Source organism: Aulostomus chinensis, chromosome 13 (genome assembly GCF_037954235.1).
Source record: "Aulostomus chinensis isolate RoL2024-O1b breed Wild chromosome 13, RoL_Achi_v1.0, whole genome shotgun sequence".
In the NCBI taxonomy this organism is placed as follows: Eukaryota; Metazoa; Chordata; class Actinopteri; order Syngnathiformes; family Aulostomidae; genus Aulostomus; species Aulostomus chinensis.
The window spans coordinates 12,923,874-12,949,472 of NC_141332.1; the positions used below are offsets into that span (position 1 = coordinate 12,923,874).

At 42.0% G+C, this 25,599-nt stretch overlaps 3 protein-coding genes across 3 annotated transcripts; 2 read left to right on the top strand and 1 right to left on the bottom strand.

The window, feature by feature from the left end:
* The first annotated feature begins 10,874 nt into the window (after nt 1-10,874).
* On the top strand, nt 10,875-19,147 carry LOC147250920 (uncharacterized). Its single transcript, XM_086222597.1, has 7 exons — nt 10,875-11,154; nt 15,214-15,364; nt 15,786-15,929; nt 16,690-16,818; nt 16,914-17,186; nt 17,415-17,540; nt 17,751-19,147. Exons 1-7 carry the CDS (start codon nt 11,003-11,005, stop codon nt 17,898-17,900), a joined length of 1,125 nt encoding a protein of 374 aa, XP_086078723.1. The 5' UTR covers nt 10,875-11,002; the 3' UTR covers nt 17,901-19,147.
* Nucleotides 19,148-20,625: 1,478 nt separating this feature from the next.
* On the top strand, nt 20,626-22,439 carry LOC147250921 (uncharacterized). The gene is made up of 6 exons (XM_086222598.1): nt 20,626-20,991; nt 21,077-21,305; nt 21,376-21,467; nt 21,782-21,921; nt 21,993-22,097; nt 22,186-22,439. The coding sequence occupies exons 1-6, from the start codon at nt 20,874-20,876 to the stop codon at nt 22,270-22,272; spliced, it is 771 nt and encodes a 256-aa protein (XP_086078724.1). The 5' UTR covers nt 20,626-20,873; the 3' UTR covers nt 22,273-22,439.
* Nucleotides 22,440-23,551: 1,112 nt separating this feature from the next.
* Nucleotides 23,552-25,364, bottom strand: LOC147250922 (glutamine amidotransferase-like class 1 domain-containing protein 3, mitochondrial). Its single transcript, XM_086222599.1, has 5 exons — nt 25,320-25,364; nt 24,717-24,829; nt 24,382-24,553; nt 24,095-24,296; nt 23,552-23,963 (listed from the first exon to the last, which is right to left on the bottom strand). Exons 2-5 carry the CDS (start codon nt 24,822-24,824, stop codon nt 23,771-23,773), a joined length of 675 nt encoding a protein of 224 aa, XP_086078725.1. The 5' UTR covers nt 24,825-24,829; nt 25,320-25,364; the 3' UTR covers nt 23,552-23,770.
* Nucleotides 25,365-25,599: the final 235 nt, after the last annotated feature.

The following is a 25,599-nucleotide window of genomic DNA, read 5'->3' on the forward strand; positions in this document are numbered from 1 at the left end:
TATCCTGTTATTGCTAGGGTGTGCTTTTACATCCATTACTAAATTAATCATTTCAGACCTCCCACCGTCTCCAACTGTCTCCTTCTCTTTGAGGTTGAAGCCAATGCAATGATATCGATGGCTCCCTGACTACAGTGCATCCATGGGCTGATTATGCACTTTCCCCTCCAATCTAATCCAACTAATGAGCCAGGGATTTCATATTTATAAGCCAGCTCACCATCATTTATCATTTCTCAGCTTCCCACATAAATACTAGAATTGGCTCGGATTTAATGGTGAAGGCAAAACTGCTTGGAACCTTAAAGGCGTAATGTCCCCGTATACTATAAAGGGCCCTACACAGATATTTGTCTCACAGAAGTATGATCTGAATCTTTAAACTAAAGAAGTGTTAGTTCCCCCTAAAAGGGTTGATTCAGTAGTCAATATCCTCTAAAAGGTTGTTTGCACCTGCCAGTGCATAAATGGCTGGCTGGAAACAGTTGTCCCTTGAATCGATCAGGACCTACTAGTAAGGGTAACGAGAGGAAAATGTCTCCGATTCAATTGAAAGGCACAATTCATTGTTTTGCAGTCATAAAGTTGGACAATATACATTATAAAGGGAAGTCAAAGTTACAGGGTGGGACTGTGAAAGATCATGGACGAGACGGGAAAGGGCCAGAGAAAACACGTACAGTATTTTAGGGAATGTACAGCAGTATCCAGCGTGCTTGGAGACTGAACTTTATGGACTAAGAGTACAGTAGGCTCAGCACGGTTCAGGGGAGAAGGTCCAGCAAACCTTTGGTTTGATTTTGGCTGGTTTGCTTTCACACTGTCACTTTTTCATGTGCATTACACATTGGAAACAAACGTCATGTGGTCAGAACGGAGAGACTGTGGGGATTCACAAGCAGCTCTTCAATGACACCATGTGTAAGACCTGGCCTTAATTTGTCCTCCACGCAGCTTCAAATCACAGGGGAACATCTTGGTCTGAGCCGTTTAATTTTTCCAGATTTATATGTAAATTATTGTATTAACCAAATTGCCCTCCACCCTCTCCACTCCTGCGACTCTATCTACACCTTCCATTTCCACCGTCCTTATAAAATGACCCGTGGTGTCATATAAAACCATCTAACTACAGAATAGCGTTATTCTTTTTTATGGGCTTAGACCAGAAACTGAGAAAATAAAACAACCCTCACCACCGTTTTCCTCTTTCTCTCTCCTCCCCAGCTCACATTGCCGTCACCTGCGTGTGTAAGCCAATTAAATTCATGGCTTTTAGTTTACTTCCTATAGTTGTCCATTTCTTTTCACACCTCAAAGAACCGCACTATGTTCCTCTTTAAAGAGTGCCGAGATGACCTGGTCCACTTTTGGTGCATACCTGAGTGTTATTGTTGTATTGTCACCTGTCCAAATGAATCAAGGCGGAAAATGATCTGATTCAGCTGAGCTTAATGATGTGGGTGTGAAAGCCCTGTAAAAACCACCCACAAAATCCTCTTTTGGAACTCAATGCATTGAACCCGCTTCGAATGAAAGAAAAACCCTTCCTGCTCTGATGTACAAAACTACAAAACATCCCAGTAGACGGGGGAACTCTTCGTGTTCTACGTGCCCAAGTTGTCCAGCCTCAGCTTCATTTGTGGCTTGTTGCTTGTTGTTTTTTGCTCTTTGTCAGTTTTGTGATGTTTTAGGTTGCTTTCCCACCCTACACGCACGTCGGTCCATTTTAAATGAACCCAGGTGTTTTTCATCAGTTTATTTATGCTGGTGCGAGAACTCATTCAAACTCTTGTGTGGTTGGGGACAAGCAAGCGAACTCTGGTCTGCACTGAGGCGTGAAAGTAAATCAAACCAAATATAGGAAGTGATTGAAAAACAAAACAAAAAACCCCCCAAAAAACAAACATCCATTCCTTTCTTTGTTTTCTGGCACGCAGGTGAATGAGACCTCACATCATCTGTGATCACATTTGTATTGTATGACAAATATTTCCACAATGTGAAACTACAAAGAGGAAGAGAGAGGAGGAGGAGGAGGAGGAGGAGGGGTGAGTGAGTTTGTTTTTTTTTAACAGTGTGTTAACAGTCATAAAAAGGGGAGTTTTATATGACACCATGGGTGATTTTTATTTGGCTGACACTGGAGGGGAAAAGATGAGAAATAAAGTTGCAAGAGTTCTGGGAAATGAATAGGTTAAAACCATTCTAAACAGCTGATTTATAATTAAAGTATTAAAGATATAATGCTCCACACCTGACAGGCTCTTTGAGGGTTTGAAACCATGAGGGGTCCAGAACAAGACCATGTTGCACATACAAAGTGTATACTCTATATATCTATATATCTATATATATCTATATCTATCTATCTATCTATCGATCTATATATATATATATATATATATATATATATATATATATATATATAAATAAAAATAATATTTTTGTGCTTCACAGAGTGCAGTGTGAAAGAAAATAGAACCAAAATTAAAAGTACAGCAATGTTCCAACTTCACCCTTGACCCAACAAACTACAGCCTCTCTCTGTTCCACCGGTTCAGAATGGTCTTCTGTCATTACGGCTAAATTTTTTAGCTTCATAGTAAGTCATATACAGACACCTGAATCATTGACATGGGACCACAAACACAATCACTCACTGACAAAACATACACAGGGGATTATAGATGGATTTGATATAGTGTCTGCTTTCAGTTGGGCTCTATGTTCATTGATCCTATTGATGCTGTCAGGCTGATCCAGAGCCTGCGGGCTCACTTCTACAGCACCCTCTCCAGTTTCAATCCCTACAAACTCCGCTAGCTAGCACACCTAGCATTAGCACGGGAACATCCTGAAGGTCTCTTCCAATATATGGCCACAAGCTGTGTGGGAATGGGTGATGGGAATTCCTGTCATTCATACGGTGAAGCGAATGCAATGTAGGAGGCCAGACAACTCTGACACGTACGTATAACTTAACAAGTTATACGAATGAAGTGCCACATATGAAGATGTGTTATAGACCAGTGATGAGCACCTAGTCTTATAACAGAGGAAGCACACAAAAGTCTATTAAACAGAGCATTTAGACATGTGATGCATATTAATGTCCACATCTTTGATCCCTCCTTTGCAGCCTTCAAAGTGTAACACTATGGTAAATGATAATTGAAATGGCTAAAATGTTCTCTGTGGTGCTAAAAATTCTTCAATTCCAATTTTATTTGATTCTTCCCTCTGACACCTTTCCAGATACTCTGATATTTTGCGTGTCCATACAACTCTTGCCTCTCTCCCTCATTCCGACACTCCAGCTCTAAGCCGCCGCACAGATTAGGCAGCAGGGAGATGTGGAAAATGAAATCTTTCAGATGCAGCCTGCTGCGATATTACAAACTCCTGCTGCCCTCACACCTACACACACCCTTTTACCTGTACAATATTTAAAACACATACACACAAGCTTGTACACACTCCCTGTCTCTGCAGATTGTGTGCGTTGATGTGCGCTCGCGTGGCTCTCTCTGCCTGAGTGCGATATGCAGAGCTAATTCACATCAGCACCATTTCCAATTAAATGAAAAGATGCTGGCAGCTCCTCACTGTGGTTTTCCCATCGTATTGTGATTCACAGTGTAAGCGGCAGACAAACAGCGCTGCTTCATCCTTTTGTCCCCCGTTCTATGATAAATGTGAGGAAAAGAGGTCATAACTAACCTGCAGATGTCTTGGCCAGATATGCAAAATGTTTGGCTCTTGTGCTTCTGTCTTGTTGGAGGGCAAGAGAAAAGGGAAGAGATGAAGGACAAAGCGAAGTAAAAGAAAAGAGGAGGAATAATCAAGATGGATTGGACAGGAGATCTAGCAGAGCACCTGATATAGAGATTCAAAAGCTGGGGTTTGGTGTCATAACCAGGCAGAGAGGAGCCACGTCCTAATTAGCTCACCCATGTTGAAGTGCAAAGCAGGGTGACATTGATTCTTAATGGGAGCATTAAAAGCTTAGTGAGAGAATAGTGAGCATTTGTGATTAACTGGGCAAATTAATAGCAAATGTCACATGAAAACGTTTCTGCCCGCCTTTCTGCCACACAGGGCTTTTCAAATGCAAATGATTGTGAACTCAGAGTCTAGTTCACCCACACAAATACAATATATAGTACATTTAGTCAAAGGAACCCAGCTGGATGGCTTACTGTATGATTTAAAGGGATAGTTCTCCCAAAATTGAAAATCAGTCATTATCTACCCATCCTTGTGACACTGGGAGGTCAGATGAAGTTTATTAACCCACTAAACACTCCTGGACTCTCACAGGAAAAATCTGTCGTTGGAATCCCCCAAACAATTGAAGGGAAGGGTGACCACCTCTCAAACATAAACATAAATACATGATAAAACCAGAACATGCCTCCATAATGCTCTTCTGGGGGAAACCAAGTGTCCTGAAAGCTTTGACATCCAGCTACATTTTTCTAAAAACAACACTGATGTCATGTTTTTAGCCTCCCTGTTCCCTCCAGCTGTGTTTTGTGGACTAAAAATCTTCACCAACCTTCCACCATCATGAGGGTGAGTAGATAGTGACTGAATTTTCATTTTTATTTTCCTTTAAAGGCTGTTGATTATTCCTCTTGTCAGCAAATCCCACTGAAAGACTAAAATCTGGCCTGCTGGTGGACCTCTGCAGCAGGTCTGAGATCTCTTAGTGCTGTGATTTATTTCTAAAGCCAAATTCCTCCTCTAAAAACAACTGGTTTCCATTGTTTCGTTCTAGTTTTTAGGAACTGTTACAAGTTACAAGGTAAACAAGGAACTGGGGCAATGAATTGATCAATGGATTTTGTTTCAAATTTGTTGATAATAAAAAACATGTTGCAGCCAGATTCATCCTATAAATTCTCTTTTTTTCTGTTTCTTTTTGCCATAAAACTCGATGTGGTCGGCTGGTTGCTCTTCCCTCTAGGTAATTTAGATTTCTAAAGTAAGTTTTAATGTTCTACATAAATCAGGTGTCTTGGGGAGTGTTGGGAACCAGGTGTTAGCCAAAGATCTCTCTCTCTGGTGCTTACGGTGTCCTGGAGCCAATCCCAGCTGATGGAGGCCAGAGGCACTGTGTTACCTCTAAGGCATTTCTGTTATTAATCTGTTATAAGAGAAGCTTTAAGAGAATTTATTTACATATGTTGTAGTTAAATATAACAGTAAAAAGGTTAAATATTGTTTATTAAGGAGATTTTATTTTGACAGTCGAGTCACTGATGACATCACCTCCTTAAAGGTCACCTGTGTTGGGTGATCTCCTGTTTTTAGTCCTTTTTGGTGCTAAGAGTGACACAGACGTGTGGAACATGTTCTGAAGCTTTCGTAGCCATTCGCTGAGAAATATTGCTCAGGCAATGCCGTAAGTACATATATGTGAATGTTATTGTGTTACAAACAACAAATAGTTATGTTTCAAAAATACATATTTTATTTGTGATTAAAAAGGACACTTTTGCTTATGTTATTTACATGTTTAAAACATTCACACAATGTGCCAATAATTATGTTAATTCATATATTCAGGGAAAGAGTCTGGTGAGCAAGTGAGACACGTACACTCAGTGCATGTCAACAACGCCAGTCTAGCTCTACGCAAGGCACGGGAGAGGCTGCATGACTGCTATGCCGCCTCTGAAATAATTGAACGGTCACTGTCCCACAGGCTTGACAGCTTTCAAAGGATTTTTGCCAAAGATCACACCAAAGTACACAAACTTGGAGACCTCCTCATGGAGATACAAGGCGCCAAGGAGGATGGACATCTCACTGGGCTGTCATATCCAGATACTTCCCGAGGCATTGGACCAATTGTGGACAAGCTTCCATAAGTGGGTGTCATTTGGGTCATGGTACAAAGAAGAGAACAATGGTTGTTTCCTCCCCTTCATTTATTTTTGTGACTTTGCGTGTTAAAGAAGAGAAACGACCCCAGCTTTATTCATCAAAGCCGTGGCACAAACCCTACGAAGCCAGAACGGCAACCCGTGAAGACTTTTAACACCAGCAAATCTATCACAGTTCACAAAACACGTGTCTCTACAATCAATAACGACCCTAACAAGAACTGCCCACTGCACCATCAAACCACATCCACTTGAAAAAATTCAGGAACAAATCTGTCGTTGACAGGAAGGTCTTTCTAAAACAGAAAGGTATATGCTTCAAGTGTTGTTCCTCACCCTCCCGTGTCGCCAAAGACTGCCAATCATCTGTGAAGTGATTATAGTGTGAAAGCACCAATCATGATGCAGAAATGCACCCTGGCCAAGTCACAAGAGAACAGCAGGGGGGGAGAAGATTCTAATGTGACTGATGTTAGAACAAGTTGCACAGAAGCTCGTGGCCTGGGTTAGTGGGGTTGTTCCTGCTCCGAGATTTGACTCGCAAAAGTTTACCCCAAACATTCAAAGCTCAAAACCATATGTGATCCTGGCTGACCAGAGCAACCAGTCTCTAGCCAGACCAGAGTTCTTTGAGCTGCTCAGTGTGGAAAACAAACCCCTTTTATACCATTTCAGAACATGTTCCGGCATCATGGAAACTTATGGCTGGAAAGCTGAAGGATTCCAGATAGAGTCGCTGGATGGCAAAGTGCTCATCTCTCTCACCACTCCTCGAGTGTCTTGAAATCCAAAAAAATCGACTTGAGATCCCAACACCACGTGCAGTTTTGAGTTTAGCTCTGCATCAGCCACATCTCCATCACATCGCCAAACACATTCCTGAGCTGGACCCAGAAATGGAGATACGCCTGCTACACGGAAGAGATGTGGTAGGAGCACACAAGGTCAGGCAACAAGTAAACGGGCCACATATCACTCCCTTTGCACAACCTAGGCTGGGTGGTGATAGGAGAGGTGAGCTCAGGTAACATCCATAAGCAAGTTACAGTTGACACATTCGAGACTCGTGTGTTAGATGGTGGTCGCCATTCTGTTTTTCAGCCTTGTACAGGTTTCATGCGCGTCACAGTCAAGTTTCAGCAAGTCTAGCAAATTCCCACACAGGAAGGACACACAGTGTTTGACCAAAACTGAACATGATAACAAAACTACAAACCTAACAGAGTCCAACCTTGATAGGTCCTCCAAAAGAACAAGCATAGGTTGTAAATATGAGTTGTGAAAATGACCTATAATCATGTCTAAATAACTGATGCCATTTAGTGGTCATAGAAATTATGACAGAGGTCACATGACATCAGTAAAAGTGAGGCAACAACCACTGCAAGAGATCCATTACAAAAATATGAAATGAAGAATACTAAAGAAATTTTCTCATGTAAATTCTCTGCATTGCCTCCCATCGTCCTTCCATATTGTATTTAAGAGAGATTTTGAGTGTTTACAGGTCACAAAAAACAACAAATGTGCCCTCACAGTCAGTGTGACGCAGAAATTTAAGCTCATCAAGCAACAAAAAGAAACAAAGAACAGAAAGGAGAAGTAGATCTTATTATATTGGTTTACTGCAGGCACTTCCAACTTTTTGTTCTTACAATGATGTGTGATCAGCTTGGATGTAGTGGTTTTTTTTTTATCAGTGCAAATATATTTAACTCTCTACTTTATGTCCTGCAAGCAGCCAAGACCTACCATATTTCTAAAAGCAGCACTGAGTCATAATTTGCATTATCTTCACTTAATAAAAAGCTTTGTAGATTATTGACAGCGCCTGCATTTTAAATGACCCGCAGCTGCTTGGGTCTGCGTGCTAATGCATTCTTCTTTTTCTTCTTCAGAGGAGCCCACAAGATTTATGCCTCAGCTCTCTATCCGGCACAGCTTTTTGCCTTCTTGTGTGAGCTGCACGCAAATCAGCTATGTGCGTTTGACATTATTATTCATGTGGTTCTGTGGCATGCACTGAAAAATTGTTGTCATACATCTTTGTTCTCGATTGTCATTCCTGTTTTAATTTGTTTGTTGGAGCAGAAATAAAACCAGTTCTACTGTACCGGTCTCTACAGGCTCGTATATGTAACGGTGTCGTGAGTGAATGCAGGCTTACATGCGTGTCACTTCTCTTTGTGGTAAAGCAGAGAGGGGATATTAAAGTTCTCCTAGCTTCTAACAGACCCTCTGCGGGCAAGAGTTCCACTCGCAGGCTCATGCAATGTGGACTCGCACACGCCACAGCTGATTTACTTTAATAGGTTGCTCTCAGTCACTGAATCTGAAATGGTTGTCAAATTCAATCACTAACCCTGGTTGGATTGACGTCTACCAGGTGAAGCGGCGGTCAGCATCAGAGCGGATCTGCAGGAAGACCAAATGCTAGAAAGCCTCATTCGTTCCAGTCCCGTTCCAAGACCCAGACAGTCCATTCAGCTGCTGTTGACGTTCAGTCATATGCAAAACTATCCACTTCTCAGTTATCCCCACTCCATGCGACACTCTCCATTCATCTCCACGATCTCCTGTTAGACTAAAAATCAATCGCCCCTGGAGCAGCGGCCCATTTGTCCTTGGCTTTGACAGTGGCTTGGGTCAATAAAGGCACTGCATCACTACTCCCTTGTTGGGCCGCCCAGCAAAGCCTTGCTTGGCAAAGCAATACTCTGACTGGTGTCCATGATGGATGGAGGAGGCCTGTGAATGGAATGACGAACACCTCAAAGCCACCGGCCAGCTCTGAAACGTTCATCTCAGCTCTCTTTCATGTCACTGCAGAGCATCGGATGGTCAAATGACAGAAACTTTGATGGATAGAACAATAAATAACACATATTTTTCATTCTACTCAATGAAAGGCGCTTGACCAACTGTTTGAAGGCGTAAGATACTACAAGATATCTACTGGTTAAGAAGGACAAAAACAAAAACAAAATAAAAAACATAATAGGGTCTTCGCCTGAAGTACCTTCAGGCTCAGGCCCTAATTATTTAGAAAGAGTGCAGTGGTCAGCACTGTTGCCTCACAGCAAGAAGGTTCCGGGTTCAAGTCCCAGCTCCAGCACGGATCTTTCTGTGTGAGTCTCCATGTTCCCCCTATTCCTGTGTGGGTTCTCTCTGGTACTCCAGCTTCCTCCCACAGTCCAAAGACATCAAGAGGGGACGAGGCTGATTGATACTCTAAATTGACTGTAGGTGTGACTGTGAGTGTGAATGGTTGTCTGTCTCTATGTGGTGGTCCTATGATGGACTGGTGACCTGTCCAGGGTGAACCCTGCCTCTCGCCCATCGATGCTGGGATAGGATCCAGCCCCCACGACCCTTAACAGGAATAAGCGGAAGACAATGGATGGATGGATGTTCATGTTCATACTAGCTTTGGTAGATAACTCAAAGCATATATAGATACACACACACACACATATAAATATATATATATATGTACAGAAGCATTGTCAATGGTGGTTTGCTTGCCAATAAATTAGCTCAAAGTATCACAAGTCATTATTAGCCTTGCAGATTAAAGAAAAATCTATTCTTGAATTGCATTTTCGGTGAATTGTTCTTATTCTAAGCATGTTTATTAGAAAACTTTAAAACTACACTTGGAGCACAAGTTAAAATTGTCTACGTTGTATTCATAAAACCTTTAAAGAAAAGTGAAATGAATTCATAACAATTTCATTCTGTCCATGAACGACAAAGGCTTCCATTGGAGTAAGCTCAACCTGGAAAAATAAGAGCTCTTAAAAGATTCTTCCATTTCCTGCTGATCATTTTTGAGTCAGACATCTCTCAGTTCATTATTTTATCAATTTGAACCTCATTTTCCCATGACCTTCAAGCGGGAACATCTAGAGGGGAGTCATATTCAGATCAAGCCAGTTTGTGTCATGAGTCACAGTCATAGAAGTCATCCATTCTTGATTTAAATGTTCGTTTAAAGTTCTTGGTGTGGCCTTTATTTCCTCCCACGTTGCTTCTTCATTTGTTTAGCCAAGCCTTTCAAACTCTTCCTTTGTATCGACTGTTAATTCATTTAATTTTCTGTCTCCAAGTTTCGGTTTGTGTCGTTGACCTTTAGTTTGCATAGATGGCACCTGCTTTTTAATTAGGTTCAATAGTTTGGGATTTTGGATCACTCAGTTGCTTTGTTCATCTCAAAATCTGTGTTTGCTTTTCAGTCCTGAGGTCCTTCAGCTCCCACCGAATAGTAGAAGTACGAAAATAAACGCTACAAGGACTTTTTATTTTCATCTGATGGATAACTATTATTGCACCACTTGAATAGCCTTCCTTCTTTGTGCATCATCCATGTCTGTTTTTATCTTGCTGAACAAAATGTTATGTCGTTCGCTTTTCAATCATGATATTTTTTTCTGATAAATGTGCAGGCGATTTGTTTTTAAATGCCTTTAACCTCGCTTACGTGAACTATGAAAGCTCTTCATCAGCAGCTCAGCGGTCTACATTCATATGCGGCTCCACTGCAGCGCTTATCTTCTGTCATTCGGTACCTATTTCTCAGGCAAGTTCTTTACTCCTCACCACAAGCGGCCTTGAGTCTGTTGGCAGAGGAGAGCATGTAGCAACAAGGTTGGCAAATTAATTCCTGTAGAGTTAATAAAGACAGCTTAGCCCGACTAAGAGGAAACTGATGAACAAAAATCCTTTAATTTGCTTGATTGTCTCAAGGATGAACATGTGATTTACTAATTAACCTGCTGAGGCCCACTTGGATAAATTGCAGTAATGAGCAGACTAGCGAATGCAATCAGTCTGACTCTATCATTTTTTTGTCATGAAAAATAAAATATATTTGCTCTTTCCGGCATTGCCCTCTTGTATAACATAACCCAGAGTGGGTCAGTCCCTCTTTAACATAAAACCAAAACCATGTGTGAGAGAGTCACTTCCTTTTCTGGAAGCTTTGCATCATGTGGCTCAGCTACTTCCTCTTACACGTCAGTACTGAGTTCAGATGACATTTAACTTTCATCCACATGTTGCATGTTGTGAGGTGAAACTTTCTTCTATGTCATTAACTCTTGTCAGCCATGGATGGAAATTTTCTACCTTTGTCATCTTCTTCATCCTTACCATCATTGTCAGCGTTGGCAGCAGCTGAGAAACTGGAGTATTCCTCGCCAAAAAGTGACAACAACATCCTACGAAGCCAACGGAGACAGAAATCATCTGAAGAACTATGGTATGTACTCTTCCTGTTAACATGTGGAGGGGTGGATACAGGATTGGGGACTCGAGTTTAACTAATTTAACTAATTAATTAATTCAACTTCAATCAGCAGTTCAGTTACATCAACTACTAAAAATGAACTCAACATTGTTTTGACTCAAGATCAACGAAAGTTTTAGAAATGTATTGGTTAAAGTGACATGGTATTGTCCAGGCATTTTGTAATTTCCCACATAAATTGAACATGTTTGGCATCAGACATTCAGTCTAACAAAGACTTCAGTCATTTTATAAGGAGGAAGAATAAAGAGTCACTGGAGTTTCCCACAAACTGGTCAAGATGCGGGTTAGGAGAGTGATTAGATCACTCTGATTATATAAAACTGTTGTGAAATAGTGCCAAAAAAAAAGATTGTCAAAACTATCAGTTTGACACAGGAGTTGGGTGATGACCTCTGACAAAACTCTCGCTTTGATCGCTAAGTTCTCACTTTAATCTTTAGATTCTGCCTGTAAACCCTAACTTTGGCTACCGCTAGCATCACTGTTACATGCCAGGCCCATTCATCTGTGGCATCGCTGGTTGTGTGAAGGGCCACGGGTCGTGTAATGTCCCAAAACCTCCTTTACAATCGCTGACTTTCATCCCAGTCATTCCGTCTGTCATTATGCGGAGTCTCTGATTGCTTTGATCAAAAAATTCATACGTACAAACTAACGGCATCAAAGCTTTCCGTGATCTTGTCTTTCGTCTGAGTCTGTCATCTCAGTGTGTCACCTAAGACCCAAAACCCTCAAACCCCTGACACCAGAGTGTCAAACCCAGCACCACAGCTGCAATGCATGGGGCACGTTTGATCAGACGACCAGTTGTTGAGTTACTCAAGGACAGGCAGATTTCTTAACTTTATGTTATTTTTCATTAACGAGTAATTAAGTCTCCACACAGATGACACTGCTGTATGACAGATTCAGGAGGATTGCTGTTGTGAACCTGTATATTTCTTTTAATGTGTCTCCCAGTCAGTTCTTGTGGTCTCATGTTAATTAATATTTTATATCTGCTTGTGCTTTAAAATTGTCTACAACTGCTAGTATATATTATGTTAATTTCATACCTTAATGCTCTCGTAAATGCCTCATGTTCTTACACACAGATTTGTTCTTACATGCCATCAGACTTTCTTTGCCCTCTATTTAGTCTTACAGACAGGAAGTGAAGCCTGATGACTATTTATTGTTACTCCTTACTCCCTGCAACTGTCATGTAACTCTTATAACTGGAAACGTATCATGAAGACGGCCATCGATCTTTTGAGTCTAAAATAAGGAATATCCTACGACCTAAGGCGTACTACTACTAACACTGTTTATTCTGGGAATATTTGCTGTACATAAACAAAACTATTCCTTTAGATAATCTCATTGAAATATTGAAACTCTGCTGTACTAGAAGCACTACATGTGTAATAATATCTGCTCAACTCAACTGCTCAACAGATAGCAGATACAGTCTTCCTCTTTATCTGTGCTATGACAGTACATATCGCTCGGTTGGCAGTGTCCTTCCAAAACAGCATGTGATTGAAAACTTTTACAAAACTGGGTCACGCAGTGTGTTTTAGCTGTCAGAGAGCTAAAAGAGAAGAAGAAGTCTCAGGATCAGGGAGCCAAGGAGCATTGTTTGGTCCCACTTGGAGGACAGAATACAAAGTGCTGACTCGCCCAGACAGGGTTTTGCGCATGGGAGTGTTGGTATTTTCAGCTCATATTTCTATTCCACGTTATTTCATTCAGTTTAATTTCAGCTTCTGCCTTCGTCCTACACTTCCTAGTAGAACTGTAGGTTCTATTTGTACGATTGACTCACCACAGACCATTAACAGCCTCCACTAACGGCCCCATTGAACCTGGAGGGACAATTACAGGTTTAGACAAGTATTTCCATGATGGATAAAAACCTAAACTCTTCCAGATGCTCAGGATTATCTTTTTAGGTAATCAAGGTAGAGGTCATGTTGTTGCCTGAAAACATGACCACTGTCTTACTGTCTTCAACTCCTACCAAAATCCCCCGAGCAGCTTTGTCTCATTCCACTGAAACACAGCAGCTGTTTCTCACTGCTTCCAATCTTTATGCTAAGCTAACCCTCCCGTCTGCTGCTATATTTACTTCACAAATAGTGTTATTGATCTTCTCATCTAACTCTCTGCAAAAAGCAAATTGATGTATCTCCCTGAAAGGGTTGTTTATACTTGAGAGGGTAAGATATTTTCTAATTACACACTTCTTCATGCCACAGTGGAACGTTTGCTATGGTTGAATGAGGACGACATTATGTTGTCAGGAACTGACTTTCTCTGGCAAGCAATTTTCAAAATTTTACATCTAAACTATAACTCATCTGTAACTTCCTGGACAAAAATAAAAAAGGAAAGATATCCGCATCTTGAAAACAGTGAGGATAAATGATGTCTTTTTTTTTTTTTTTTTGATGAGCTTGCAGTTTCAGATAATGACAAATTTCAGGTATTGCAATATACTTATAGATTCATGAGTAACGTAGAATATTTAAGAAATGTAAATACTGAATGACTCAACACATTTTGGACATGCATTACAAATGTCATAATGATCATCTCCTGTTATGGTGAGGAACAATGAAACTGCATGAAACAAATATACATTTTTAATAAGTGTTGATGGGTAAATAAAGGGTCCAATTCAAACCATGATTACCAACAACTGGATGTTTTAAATGGCATTTAGTCAAAACTGATAATATAGACCAATATGGGCATGAATATTTTGCTCGTGGAAGAAGGAGGTCACGGTGGAGTGAACTGCTCTTTGTGGATAGAATGAATATCACTGTGGAAATCTGAAATGTTGTTTTTGTTGTTATTTTCAAGCACATAGATGTTGATAGTGTTTGTCTGGACTTCTCTTGACTACAATCAAGGTTAACATGATGATGAAATGAATTTTCTTTAAGTAAAAATGCAGAGAAAATATATATATATATATATATATATATATATATATGTATGTATATATATATATGTGTGTGTCAATCAAGTCAAGTCAATCAGAATGATAATTAGAGATTTCCACTACATTTTACTGTATCGTGGGCTTTGTTTAAATGTTCAATGACTTTGTTATCACACCGTGCACATAATTATCTCCTTATGTCATTTTGGCATTTAACTGTCTCCTCTACTAACTTGACCTGACAGCACAGCACAAAGAAATTGTGTAACACTGGTTTTCACACAGCGGCACTGTACATAAGTGGATGAAAGCATGATTTTGCGGGGGTGTTCAGCCTTAAGGGGGGGTGAGAGGTGATCGTGATTCTCTATAGTCTTTAACTTGCTGAGGTTACAGTCATCCGACAGTATGTTTGTGTGGAGAAGCCCAGGGGGCAACATGCAGAGCTGTGTGTTCTTCTTTCCATAAGCAGACTCCCCCTGGGCTTTAGATCTCTGTTCCCTTCCTGTAAGCGATTCCTTTCAGACAAGACCTCACTCCATTGCTGCTGGAGAGGAAGCTGGGTTGACTAATTAATCTTTGTAAATATTTTCCTTTTCCTTTTCTACAAATGGTTCGATAGAAATCAACATTTTCCAGGGCTCATCACCCCATTGTTCCCACAGGCTGTCGATATGCAAATGCTTCTGACGTAAACAGAGATTTTGATTGGCCAGATGCAGTGTGTGTGTTTGTGTGCGTGCGTGCGTGCGTGCGTGCGTGCGTGCGTGCGTGTGTGTCTGAGTGTCTTGAGTGCATAATGTGACTGTGCATATATGTGTGTGCGTGGGTGTACATAATGGCTCCGATTTTATTCTCTTATTCTAAGTGCACTCTATGTGAGTGGGTGTTCCAAAGTACCCAGAGGTTCTTCTGTGTGTACATGTGTTTGCTTATTGATGAAAATCCTCTACTAATGTTCTTCGTCATGACATTATTTCTATGTACATGCTTTATGTGTGTATGTGTGTGTGTGTGTGTGTGTGTGTGTGTGTGTGTGTGTGTGTGTGTGTGTGTGTGTGTGTGTGTGTGTGTAGGACAGACAATGTGAATCCCGTGGGTGAGCGGCTGCTGTCTGCGGAGGAGCAGGTCACTCTGATCACTGAGAGTATGACCGTCACCTCCACTGACCAGGAGAAACTTCTGCTCCTTAACAGGAACACGGAGCTCCGCAAGGTCAACAAAGAGGTACAACATCACCTCGGACTTGTAAGAGCGCATTCATACATCTGATGTTGGATATGATGTTAAATCTCTCTGAAAACCAGAAGAAGGATGTGGGTGTTGTGTGAAAATTGCCGCTACAGTGTGAAGAACCATCATTAAAGTGACATTTTTCATAATTATACGACTGTCTTGACTCTAGCGTGTAGCTTAATGGGAAGGACACAAAGAAACATGGCTCTCTGAGTTGCTGTGTACTGTGATGTATGTAGGCAGCCAGCATACAGAGGAGCCGAGCATCTCACCTTCACTCAATGTTGAGCTTGGGAATGATGGAAGGGATGAATGAAGGTTTTCATGACCACGGTGGTTATCACGGCGCTGATGACTGTTTGATGATGATGATGGTGAGGATGATGATGGTGAGGATGACTGTGTGTTAAAGCTGATGCAGCTCAACGAGGACTGGGACCAGGTGTATCGAAGCACCACGCTGGGGTTGCAACAAAGGCTGGAGAGTTTGGAGCTGGAAAATGCCACCCTCAAACAGCTGAACAGCAGACTGCTGCTCAAAGTGGAACACCAACAGGTAGGCGCGCACATACGCACACACACACACACACACACACACACACACACACACACACACACACACACACACACACACAAACACACGATCCTACTTTCACATACTTGCACAGGAGAGGTGTTCATGTCAGTCCCTGTGAAATTGACCCCATGATGCATGCAGCTAATAAAGTGATAATTCCTTCTTCATTTACCAAATATTTTGATGTATTTCACCTCATTTGTAATTGCACAGCTGTATAATGGAATTTGGTGCATTAAGACTCCACAGACAAGCAGACCCATTAAAAACTATATAAATATAAAACCAATAAATATATGTTTTGGAAAAAAGGAATATAAAACAGAATTATACAATAGGGTGTAAATGCAGCAGATTATTATTGCCCATCACCAGGATATATTGCACATATTCAAAAAATAATGGCACCTATAAGGATATTCATTTAGTGTTATGCACTTTTTATTACTTAGTTATTTTGCAGAGTTAAGTTGTTTAATAGCACTTGAGTTAAAACTTTTCAGGCTCTGTAGCACCTTCCAACGGGCAGCACAGATGAGCTCGGTATTAAAACTATCATGGAATGTTGATTATTTCAGAATCATAGCATGATACTGTTTCAATCACGAGCGAAACATCGCGGTTGCATCGTACCTGAGTCACGTGCAGTTCAGTACATCGGCAACACTAAAAGTTGTCATCATGTAGAATGAGGAGGAGATGGTTGAACGACCTTCAGATCTGACTCCTGCATTTGCAGAGTTCAAAGCAGTACTACGAGGAGGCCCTGATGCAGGAGCTGAAGAAGAACCGGGAGCTGCAAAAGTACATCAAACTGCTGGAGAGCCGAATACACCACCCAAACAGAGACTGCCCTCCTGTCAAACAAGTATTCTACCTGCCAACTCTTGTCATTCTCTGTTAACACTCTCTGATCTATGCCTGGAGTGTTGTTCAACACCTCCTCTCATGTCTTTACTACAGAGCAGCTTAAGTGCAGTGATGGGCAGGCCTGTGTTGTGCCACAACGGTAATCCTCCCAAAGGTCCCGACCTGCTGCCTGGCCACGTCTCAGGATTCGGCCCCTCATCTCCAATCTTCCCAGCGTCTTCCAGTTCCGAAGCACGGCTGCAGAGTAAAAGCCTGAGCAGCAGCAGCAGCAGCAGCAGCAGCTGCAGCGCCCAACTGGGAACACTGGGACACTCCCAGCAAGGAGTGCAGGATCTAAAAGAGCAGTTGAATGCACTGCGATGTCAGGTGGGCTGTATTCTTTACCGCTTAATCAGAAGTGCTCTCACTTCTCATGTGATGAGAACTGATCCCGAGTCACTGTTGCCAGGGAAAGGTTTTCTTCATGCTTCAGCAGAGACTAGAATTAGACGGTGAACTGCACCACCAAGTGTTCACTCTGATCTGTTGCGAGATTTACTCAGAGGAGGTCAGAAGATTTCGGCTCGCTGCCATAATGATGTCTTGTGTCAACAGATGGAGATTTATGAGGCAGAATACCAGACAGAGCACAATGACCATAAACACACAAAGCAGGAGAACTGCAGGCTGAGGAGGAAGAGGGAGGAGATGGGACAACAGGTGGCACTACTGCAAGAACAGGTCGGGTTTTTATTACAAGAGAATAATGCACTTCTGTGAAATCATGTTGGATTGTGAGATATGACAGTTTAAACATACCTGATGATCTCATTTCCTTTATAACAAATGACAACTCTCAGGTTTAAAGGAAATGTTTACGGCGTAAATTCTTCTGTTATATTTTTTGGCAATTGTTCACATTTCCATGTTTTTTTGTGCCCCTGATTTTAGCTCAAGGTTTATGAAGATGACTTCAGACGAGAGCGCTCCGACAAACAGATGCTGCAGAGGCTGCTGCAGAAAAAAGCCCCTCTTAAAAAGAACCCTGTTCTTATCCACCGCTGCAATAACAAGCAGCAGCCACTAGATGGAGACAACTGAAGGCAAAGTGAAAAGACAGTCCATCCACAAACAAAACAGCAGCAGCACCACCCACTCTGTCCTAAGAACCTCAGCAAGGACAAAGAGTCCCACTGAGGGAGAACCATGAGCACGCACACACATACAAACGCACTAACAAGACACAAAGGGTGTTCATCTTTTGGTTCAGACAAATAAAAATCCCTCATGACATTATTCCTGCTGACTCTCCACACAGGCCCTCCAGGGAATTAACACCAGTAAAAATAGTGTCTATTTGCAGTTGTCCTTCACACTCTCATGCATGTAGCGCAATGTCATATGTAGCACGGATGTGAGGGGAAAATACATAAAATATATGTAAATTATATACAGTATCGATCGATTTGCTTAAGATTTTTCTACACTGACTTTGATAGACCTCATGATAAAATACAAAGCAAATATTCATTTTAAAGTTGAGAACTGGTCTTATAAGCCAAATTTGAGATGCTCCTTTTTGCAATCTGAGAATGGCTGTGTTTGTAATTACTTTTTTAATGCTTTTATCTAGAAATCTTAAGTTAATCATTGCATAAACTTCAGATAACCACGCTAATTTTCTCATGATAACGGCCTAATTTATCTTGTTATCGCCAGGAAACAAATAGGTCATAAAAAAACATCATTAAGCACGGCCTTTCTCACATTAAGAGGATTCCGAGGCAGTTTTTGTGGCACTTTGTGCATTTTTTTTATAACCAGTTTTCAAGTGTTTTCTTCATCGTATCAGCTTCCTTGACATAATGGCAACACGCGTAACTGTAAAATCTTTTTTTTTTTCTGTCATTTTTAATGTGCAAAAACAAGAACCACATCTTCACAAATGTATCAGTATTTCAGACAAGCATGTTTCAGTGGCCCACCCCAAACATCGTTTCAGGAGATGTCAGTGTTGCCTTTAATTGTGTGAGTTTTCCTCCAGACGTTACCTCTGTGAATTATTTCCACCCTTGTCTGTTTTCATGTATCCTCGCATTTCTCTCTCACTCTCATTCAAAGCGCAGTCTGTGTATTTTATAAACCAATGTTCTAATGTAAACATTTGAAAGCATGTTTTTCTGGTAGTAAAGTTAATGCTAATGTGAAATGAAGTTGATGTAATTCAGAGTTTGTTGACGGTGAAGCAGACAACAGGGACTCTCAGTTCAGAAAGCCAGCTTATTTGTACGCTACCCACCCTCTCCCCTCCTTCTATATTTATACATGAAAATAAATACACACAGTAAGCGACACGCCTGTTTCTGTCTCCTGCTATCTTTAAAAACATGTTTCGGTGGATATTTGCTGTTGCTAAAGTTAAAATCTAAAAAGTAAAATGGGTTCATCTAAAATGGGTTTTTCCACTCCTGTTGATCATGATTCTTGTTTGCACATAAGCACACACACACAGACACACACACGCACACAAAATATCAAATGTGTCTTTGTCCTTAGATCTGTCATCATTCCTTCGCTCTCTGAACTTCTTCTGAAGAGGAAAAGAAAAGCTGACTATACGAGGTCATGATGACTGGGAACGCTGGACTGACAGAATAATTAGTTCCTGGGAAATCAAATGAATCCATCATCAATTTGGATCAAAATGAAACATGAGCAGAGAGAGAATGACTCTGCTGTCTTGTCATCACTGAGAATAATACACTGTTGGTTCTGTGAGAGGAGGTAAAGCAGGTCGAGCACAGAGGTTATGAAAAGAGAGGTCTCTCGTTACCTGAGTTATAAAGCAATGGACACAGCTGGAACCTATAACAATGCAAAGGAAGCATGCATGGCGGTAATGGAGTTTCATTATACTCTTTCTCTGGAAGTTTTAGCACGTCATCGAGTTCAAGGAATCTATTTTAGGGCTGGTATTTCCTGGAGTTGCTCTCTACAGTATATAATGCCTGAACTTGACAGAGCTTGAAAGGTCCGAGAGACGACTAAACAGGTGAGGAGCTGCGTAGGGCTGAGCGGTGGTGCAGTGCTCAGCACTGTGGCCTCACAGCAAGAAGGTTCCAGGTTTGAGTCCTGGCTCCAGCACAGGATCTTTCTGTGTGGAGTCTGCATGTTCTCCCTGTTCCTGTGTGGGTTCTCTCTGGTACTCCAGCTTCTTCCCACCATCCGAAGACACCAAGAGGGGACGAGGCTGATTGATACTCTAAATTGACCGTAGGTGTGGCTGTGAGTGTGAATGGTTGTCTGTCTCTATGTGTTGGTCCTGTGATGGACTGGCGACCTGTCCAGGGTGAACCCCGCCTCTCGCCCATTGCCACTGGCATAGGCTCCAGCCCCCCCGCGACCATGAACAGGAATAAGCAGACGACAATGGATGGATGGATGGATGGATGGATGGATGGAGGAGCTGCGGAGGATCATTTAGTCATATAATGGGTGCAGTTAGGAGCAGTTATAGAGCCAGAAATCAATACATTTGTTCTACTAATCTTTTTGTGCAGGGAGAATTGAACGACATCTCAAAATAAAATACATTATTTTATGTTTTTATTCTTTCACATTTCAACTTTTATTTTTGTAATGGTGCACTTTTACTTAATAACAGACGTTCATAGCTGTTGATCAAACAGGTCTCAGCTCTGTCACAGCGCTCTCTACAGCTAGTTTACTTTAGTTGCTATGACAACTGTGATAATGTTTTACTGACCTCTTTTACATATTTAGATACTTGCAGCAGAGAACCTCTCAACACAGACAATACGTAGATTCAGACCGGTACTGAGGTACCGTCACCAGTTTTATATTGGTCAGAAAAACAAGGTGGTGTTTAGTGCGACCCACCTAAATGTGTCTGTTTTTTCTCCAATGTTGATAGGTGGACATGGCACGCTCCAGTTAAAACTTCCTAAGTGGAAAATGCAATCTCACTTAAACCATACCCTCACCGTGACAAACACTCTCTAACGTGTAAATTTTTTCGAAGCTGAAAGCCTGAGGTGTCAGTTTTACAGCAGCATGGCCAAACTCCAGGAGACCTACAAGCTGCAGGGCTTCCTCTCAGCGCTGCCTGTGTTGACTGAGACGGAGCTGAGGGAGGCCAGACAGGCGTTTTCTGAGCTGGAGAACGAATTTGGTAAGTATCACTGAGAGAAAGATGCAATAAGAATAAGAAACATCATCTCTTGATTCTTACAGTTTTTCTTTTTGTGTACCTTTAGGGGAAAAGTACACCCAGTATAGCCTGCACAATGTTCACCTGCAGTATCCCTGGGCTATGGGTTTAGCCAAACACCCTCGGATCTTACAAGTGATCAAAACCATCCTGGGTCCTGATGTCATCCTGCTGGACTCCCGCTTCATCTGCAAATACCCGACACTGGAGGCCGGACAGGATGGAAAGGATAGAGAGAAGGGGGTGCCCTACGTGGCCTGGCACCAAGATATCAGGTACATTTACGACAAATACTACAGTTAATGTTGTAGTTTCTTTGTCTTACTGTAGTTTTTGTGTTGACAGGTACTGGGGTATTGCTGGTGGACCCGTTCTCTCTGTGTGGCTCGCTCTCGATGACTCCCTCAAAGAAAATGGTGCCCTTCAGGTGATACCAGGTAAGGGTTATAAGGAACACATGAGTCTGTTTATAGAACAACTCAAGTGTTCTTCAAAGGTTCACAGTGTTCTTATACTTTATTGCAATTCACGCTTCAGACAATGAATGGATCAAATACCCCAGATGATTTGCAGGTATACATTTCCACATTTTAGTCCAACCGCTCTCCCGTCCCTGGAGATGTTCCTCATCACTAGTCTGGAACCAGCTTGAGGTTCAAGATGTTCAAGACTTTGACAGAAGGTCCCCATAATGTCCCCTCCCTGAAATCAACTTTTGTCACAGTGCTGAAGTGTCCTGTTGTCACTGCAGGGAGCCACACTTGTGGCATGCTGCCTCATCAAGCAGCCACCCGCCCTGGAAACATGCTGTCAGTCAACCAGGAGATCCCAGAGGAGCTGCTGCACACCGGAGATGCTCTGCTTTGCCCGCTGTTAGCTGGGCAGATGTCTGTGAGTTCTCTGTTTTTACTGAGTTTCCCTTTCAGTGGGATCAGATTATGATTCTAGTATTTCTTCCATAGATTCACGATGGCCTCCTCGTCCACGCCAGTGATGCAAACACCTCCCAGAAGAGGCGCTGTGGCTTTGTGATCCGCTATGTTCCCACCTGTGCATACCCCATACAGGTGAGACGAGCAGGTACCTACTCTGCTCTGGTTGGAACCTCATTGTCTTGCATTGTTTATTTATTTGGACTCTTTTGGTTTATTTGAGGAACCCGGCCGTCACAGGGAGTTCCACGCAACAACGCTGGCCTGCGGAACCGACCGCTTCAATCACTTCTCAAGCAAAAGCCCATGAAAACGACAAGGAGCAAAAAGAGCTCATATTTAGGCAGAACCTGAAGTCTATGTATCTGAATAGTTTGAGTAATTTAAAGAAATGTAGATTTGTAAGTGAGTTGTGTAGTAATAAAACATTTCACTGAACTGGACAGTTTCGTACAAGCTTGAAATAAATATCAAACTAACCAGTCAGCCATTGATCGTCAGTGTTTCTGTTTCTATTCTCCAAAGGTTTGCTGAGCCTTTAGGGTTTACTGGATGTGCTTTACTGGGCTGAAATATGATTGAATAAATGTGCAGTGTTGTCCGTAACGGTTTAAGCCATTTTTTGGCAGTAGAATACAAAAATGAAAATGTATAATCTTCAAAAACCAGAGGCAGGCAGTTAAATTAGCTTTCTTTGACTTAAAGCAGGGATTCCCAGACTTTTCCATACCATGGCCCCCCAAACAGCATTAGCCTCTGGCCGGGGACCCCCTTTGCAAAATAAATGATAAATGGCGCAAAACGCCAGGTCTACACACGACTTCATGATCTCATGAACGATGTTTTGACTGGCAGGCAATCAGAAGGATGAGCATGGCAATTAACATTTCAATATGATATATTATTATAACTCATGTTTCATAATGATGATTAAAAAAAAATAGATTTTTTTATTCTTACCCTCCAGTTTCTGAGGCCTCCCTCGAGCCCCCTGGCAGCCATGAACCCCACTTTGAAAACCACTGACAAAGTACTAAAAGCAAAAAATGTTGTGTGTATTACTGTACACGGGACGCAGCAAGAAGGTTCAGGGTTCGAATCCTGGCTCCATCACAGGATCTTTCTGTGTGAGTCTGCATGTTCTCCCTGTTCCTGCGTGGGTTCTCTCTGGTACTCCAGCTTCCTCCCACAGTCCAAAGACATCAAGAGGGGACGAGGCTGATTGATACTCTAAATTGACCGTAGGTGTGACTGTGAGTGTGAATGGTTGTCTGTCTCTATGTGTTGGCCCTGTGATGGACTGGTGACCTGTCCAGGGTGAACCCCGCCTCTCACCTGAAGGCTGCTGGGATAGGCTCCAACCCCCCCCCCCCCCCCCACAACCCTTAACAGGATAAGCAGAAGAAAATGGATGGATGGTATTACTGTACATAACTTAAGCAACCAGTTCAGGGATTTTATTGTTGTTGTTGTTGCTGGCAATATTTTTGCTTCACTAACTGTTGTTCTATAAAAATGTTCCAACATGTACATAATTAGACATTGTACAATGAATCATTAAAACACAAGAAAGGCATCAATTCAGTAAATCCTCATGTTTATTACCACTTCATATACTGTACATCTCAAAGATTTGAAACACAGAATACGAAATTTCATCACCACATTTTCAATACATAGTTTATCTCTGTATATGAATTTGAGAAAAGCTGTAGTTTTTGTAGTGTTCTCACAATAGTCGTATGTTTGATTTAGATTTCAGTAACCACAGACACATAATAAATACCCAGATTATCATCAGAAACTTCTCAAGCAAGTTGAAGTGTTTTAATCACCATGACGCCAATGCCGTCAAAGACTTTATGAATGGGAGCGTTGCACATGAACGCACATGTGCTGACCAGCTTATTCTTAGCATCAACATGTGCTTCTTCCACATTAGTGTTGACATGCTTGCAGCCCATCTCCTTCAGGGCCCCGACTGCACGGGTATACGGCCACCTAGGAAGGACAGTGAGAAAGTTTGCGGTGTGTGGAGTTAGAGAGATGGCGTTTTCAGGGGACATTATTCTACTTGTGTTGAATAAAGAAAAAGAACTTTAGGATACACATTTACTGCACCCATCACTCACATTTCAGACTCTTGGTCCTGCCCCATCGTGAGCTCACAGTCGGGCAGGATTTTGGCAGCAAGGATGGGGGAGATGCAACACATTCCCAATGGCTTTCCAGCTTTGTGGAAAGCCTTGATAAGCTTCTCCACAAGCGGCTGGACGGTGAAATCCTTATTATTCACTGCCCAGTCACTCAAGTTCTTCCCCACACCGTAACCTCCTTAACAACAACACATGAGGAGGATTTAGTCTCACTAGGTGTATACGATCGAAGTGATATTTATTTGCAGCTAATGCGGTCTCACCTGGGAGGATGGCAGCATCAAAGGCTGAAACATCTAACTTGTCCAACTCCGTGATGTCACCCCTGGCAATGCGGGCACTTTCCTGCAGGATGTTTCTTTTCTCCTCTGTAGGTTTCCCATCACAATGGTTTATGACATGCATCTGATCTGCATTCGGAGCAAACATCTGCACCTGGAGAGTGTCGGGGGGGGGGGGGTGCATACATCAGATGAACAAGCAACTGTTTCTCAAGCAAAGATTTGCCTGTAAAATCAGTGTCTCTGTGGATCATGGTTACAACAAAAAAAATGTAATCTAACAGATCCTGTAACGCGGGCACAAGGCCTTCTCTTACTTTTGCTCCAGCACGACTCAGATGAACGAGAATGGCGGACGCCTCATGGATCTCCGAGCCATCATGGAGTCCACATCCTGAGAGAATAACTGCAACACGCTTTGCCATGGTTCCTGAAAAACACACACACACACACACACACACACACACACACACACACACACACACACATGCACACACATGCACACACACACACACACACACACACACACACACACACACACACACACACACACACACACACACACACACAGCCTCCAGATAATTATCCCTGGCAGTGCTAGTCCTGAACTGCCTGTTGCTCAGGACGCATAAAAAATTCACAAAGACAGTCTCAGGGGTGTTGCTGCTGCCAGGTGACAATGTCGATGGCAGCAAAGAGAACTAATAGAAGGATGAGGTCTGCCGTGCAAGATCATGAATAAATTAAATACTCAAAGAAGATTGTGTATCAGACAAATATGAAGGATGTCACTGTTTCTCTCTTGAAACTGCAGTGATATTCAGTTCAGGAATACAATGAACACGAGATTTCTGTACCAAACTAAAGAAAGAGAGTTGTTCACTAGCAGAAGTCAGGACAGCGAAGATGCATTATCTCACCTTGGACGGGTACGGATAGGTAGCGGCTGCGGTGTGATGTGTGTGATCCCGGTGGAAGTGTCCTGGTTGAACTGTGAGTCTGACTCTTTATAAAGCCCCTTGTCTCCTCCCACACCCGCTTGCTCTACAAACAGCTGACATCAGGCATGTTGGAAGGAACCAGGAAGCCTCACATGAAACGATGAATCATTGTTTTTCATTGAGCAATAAAAACTGATGTGGGTATTAACAGCACAGGCATGTCGAAGTTTGAAACTATATATGTCTAAAAATGATATTC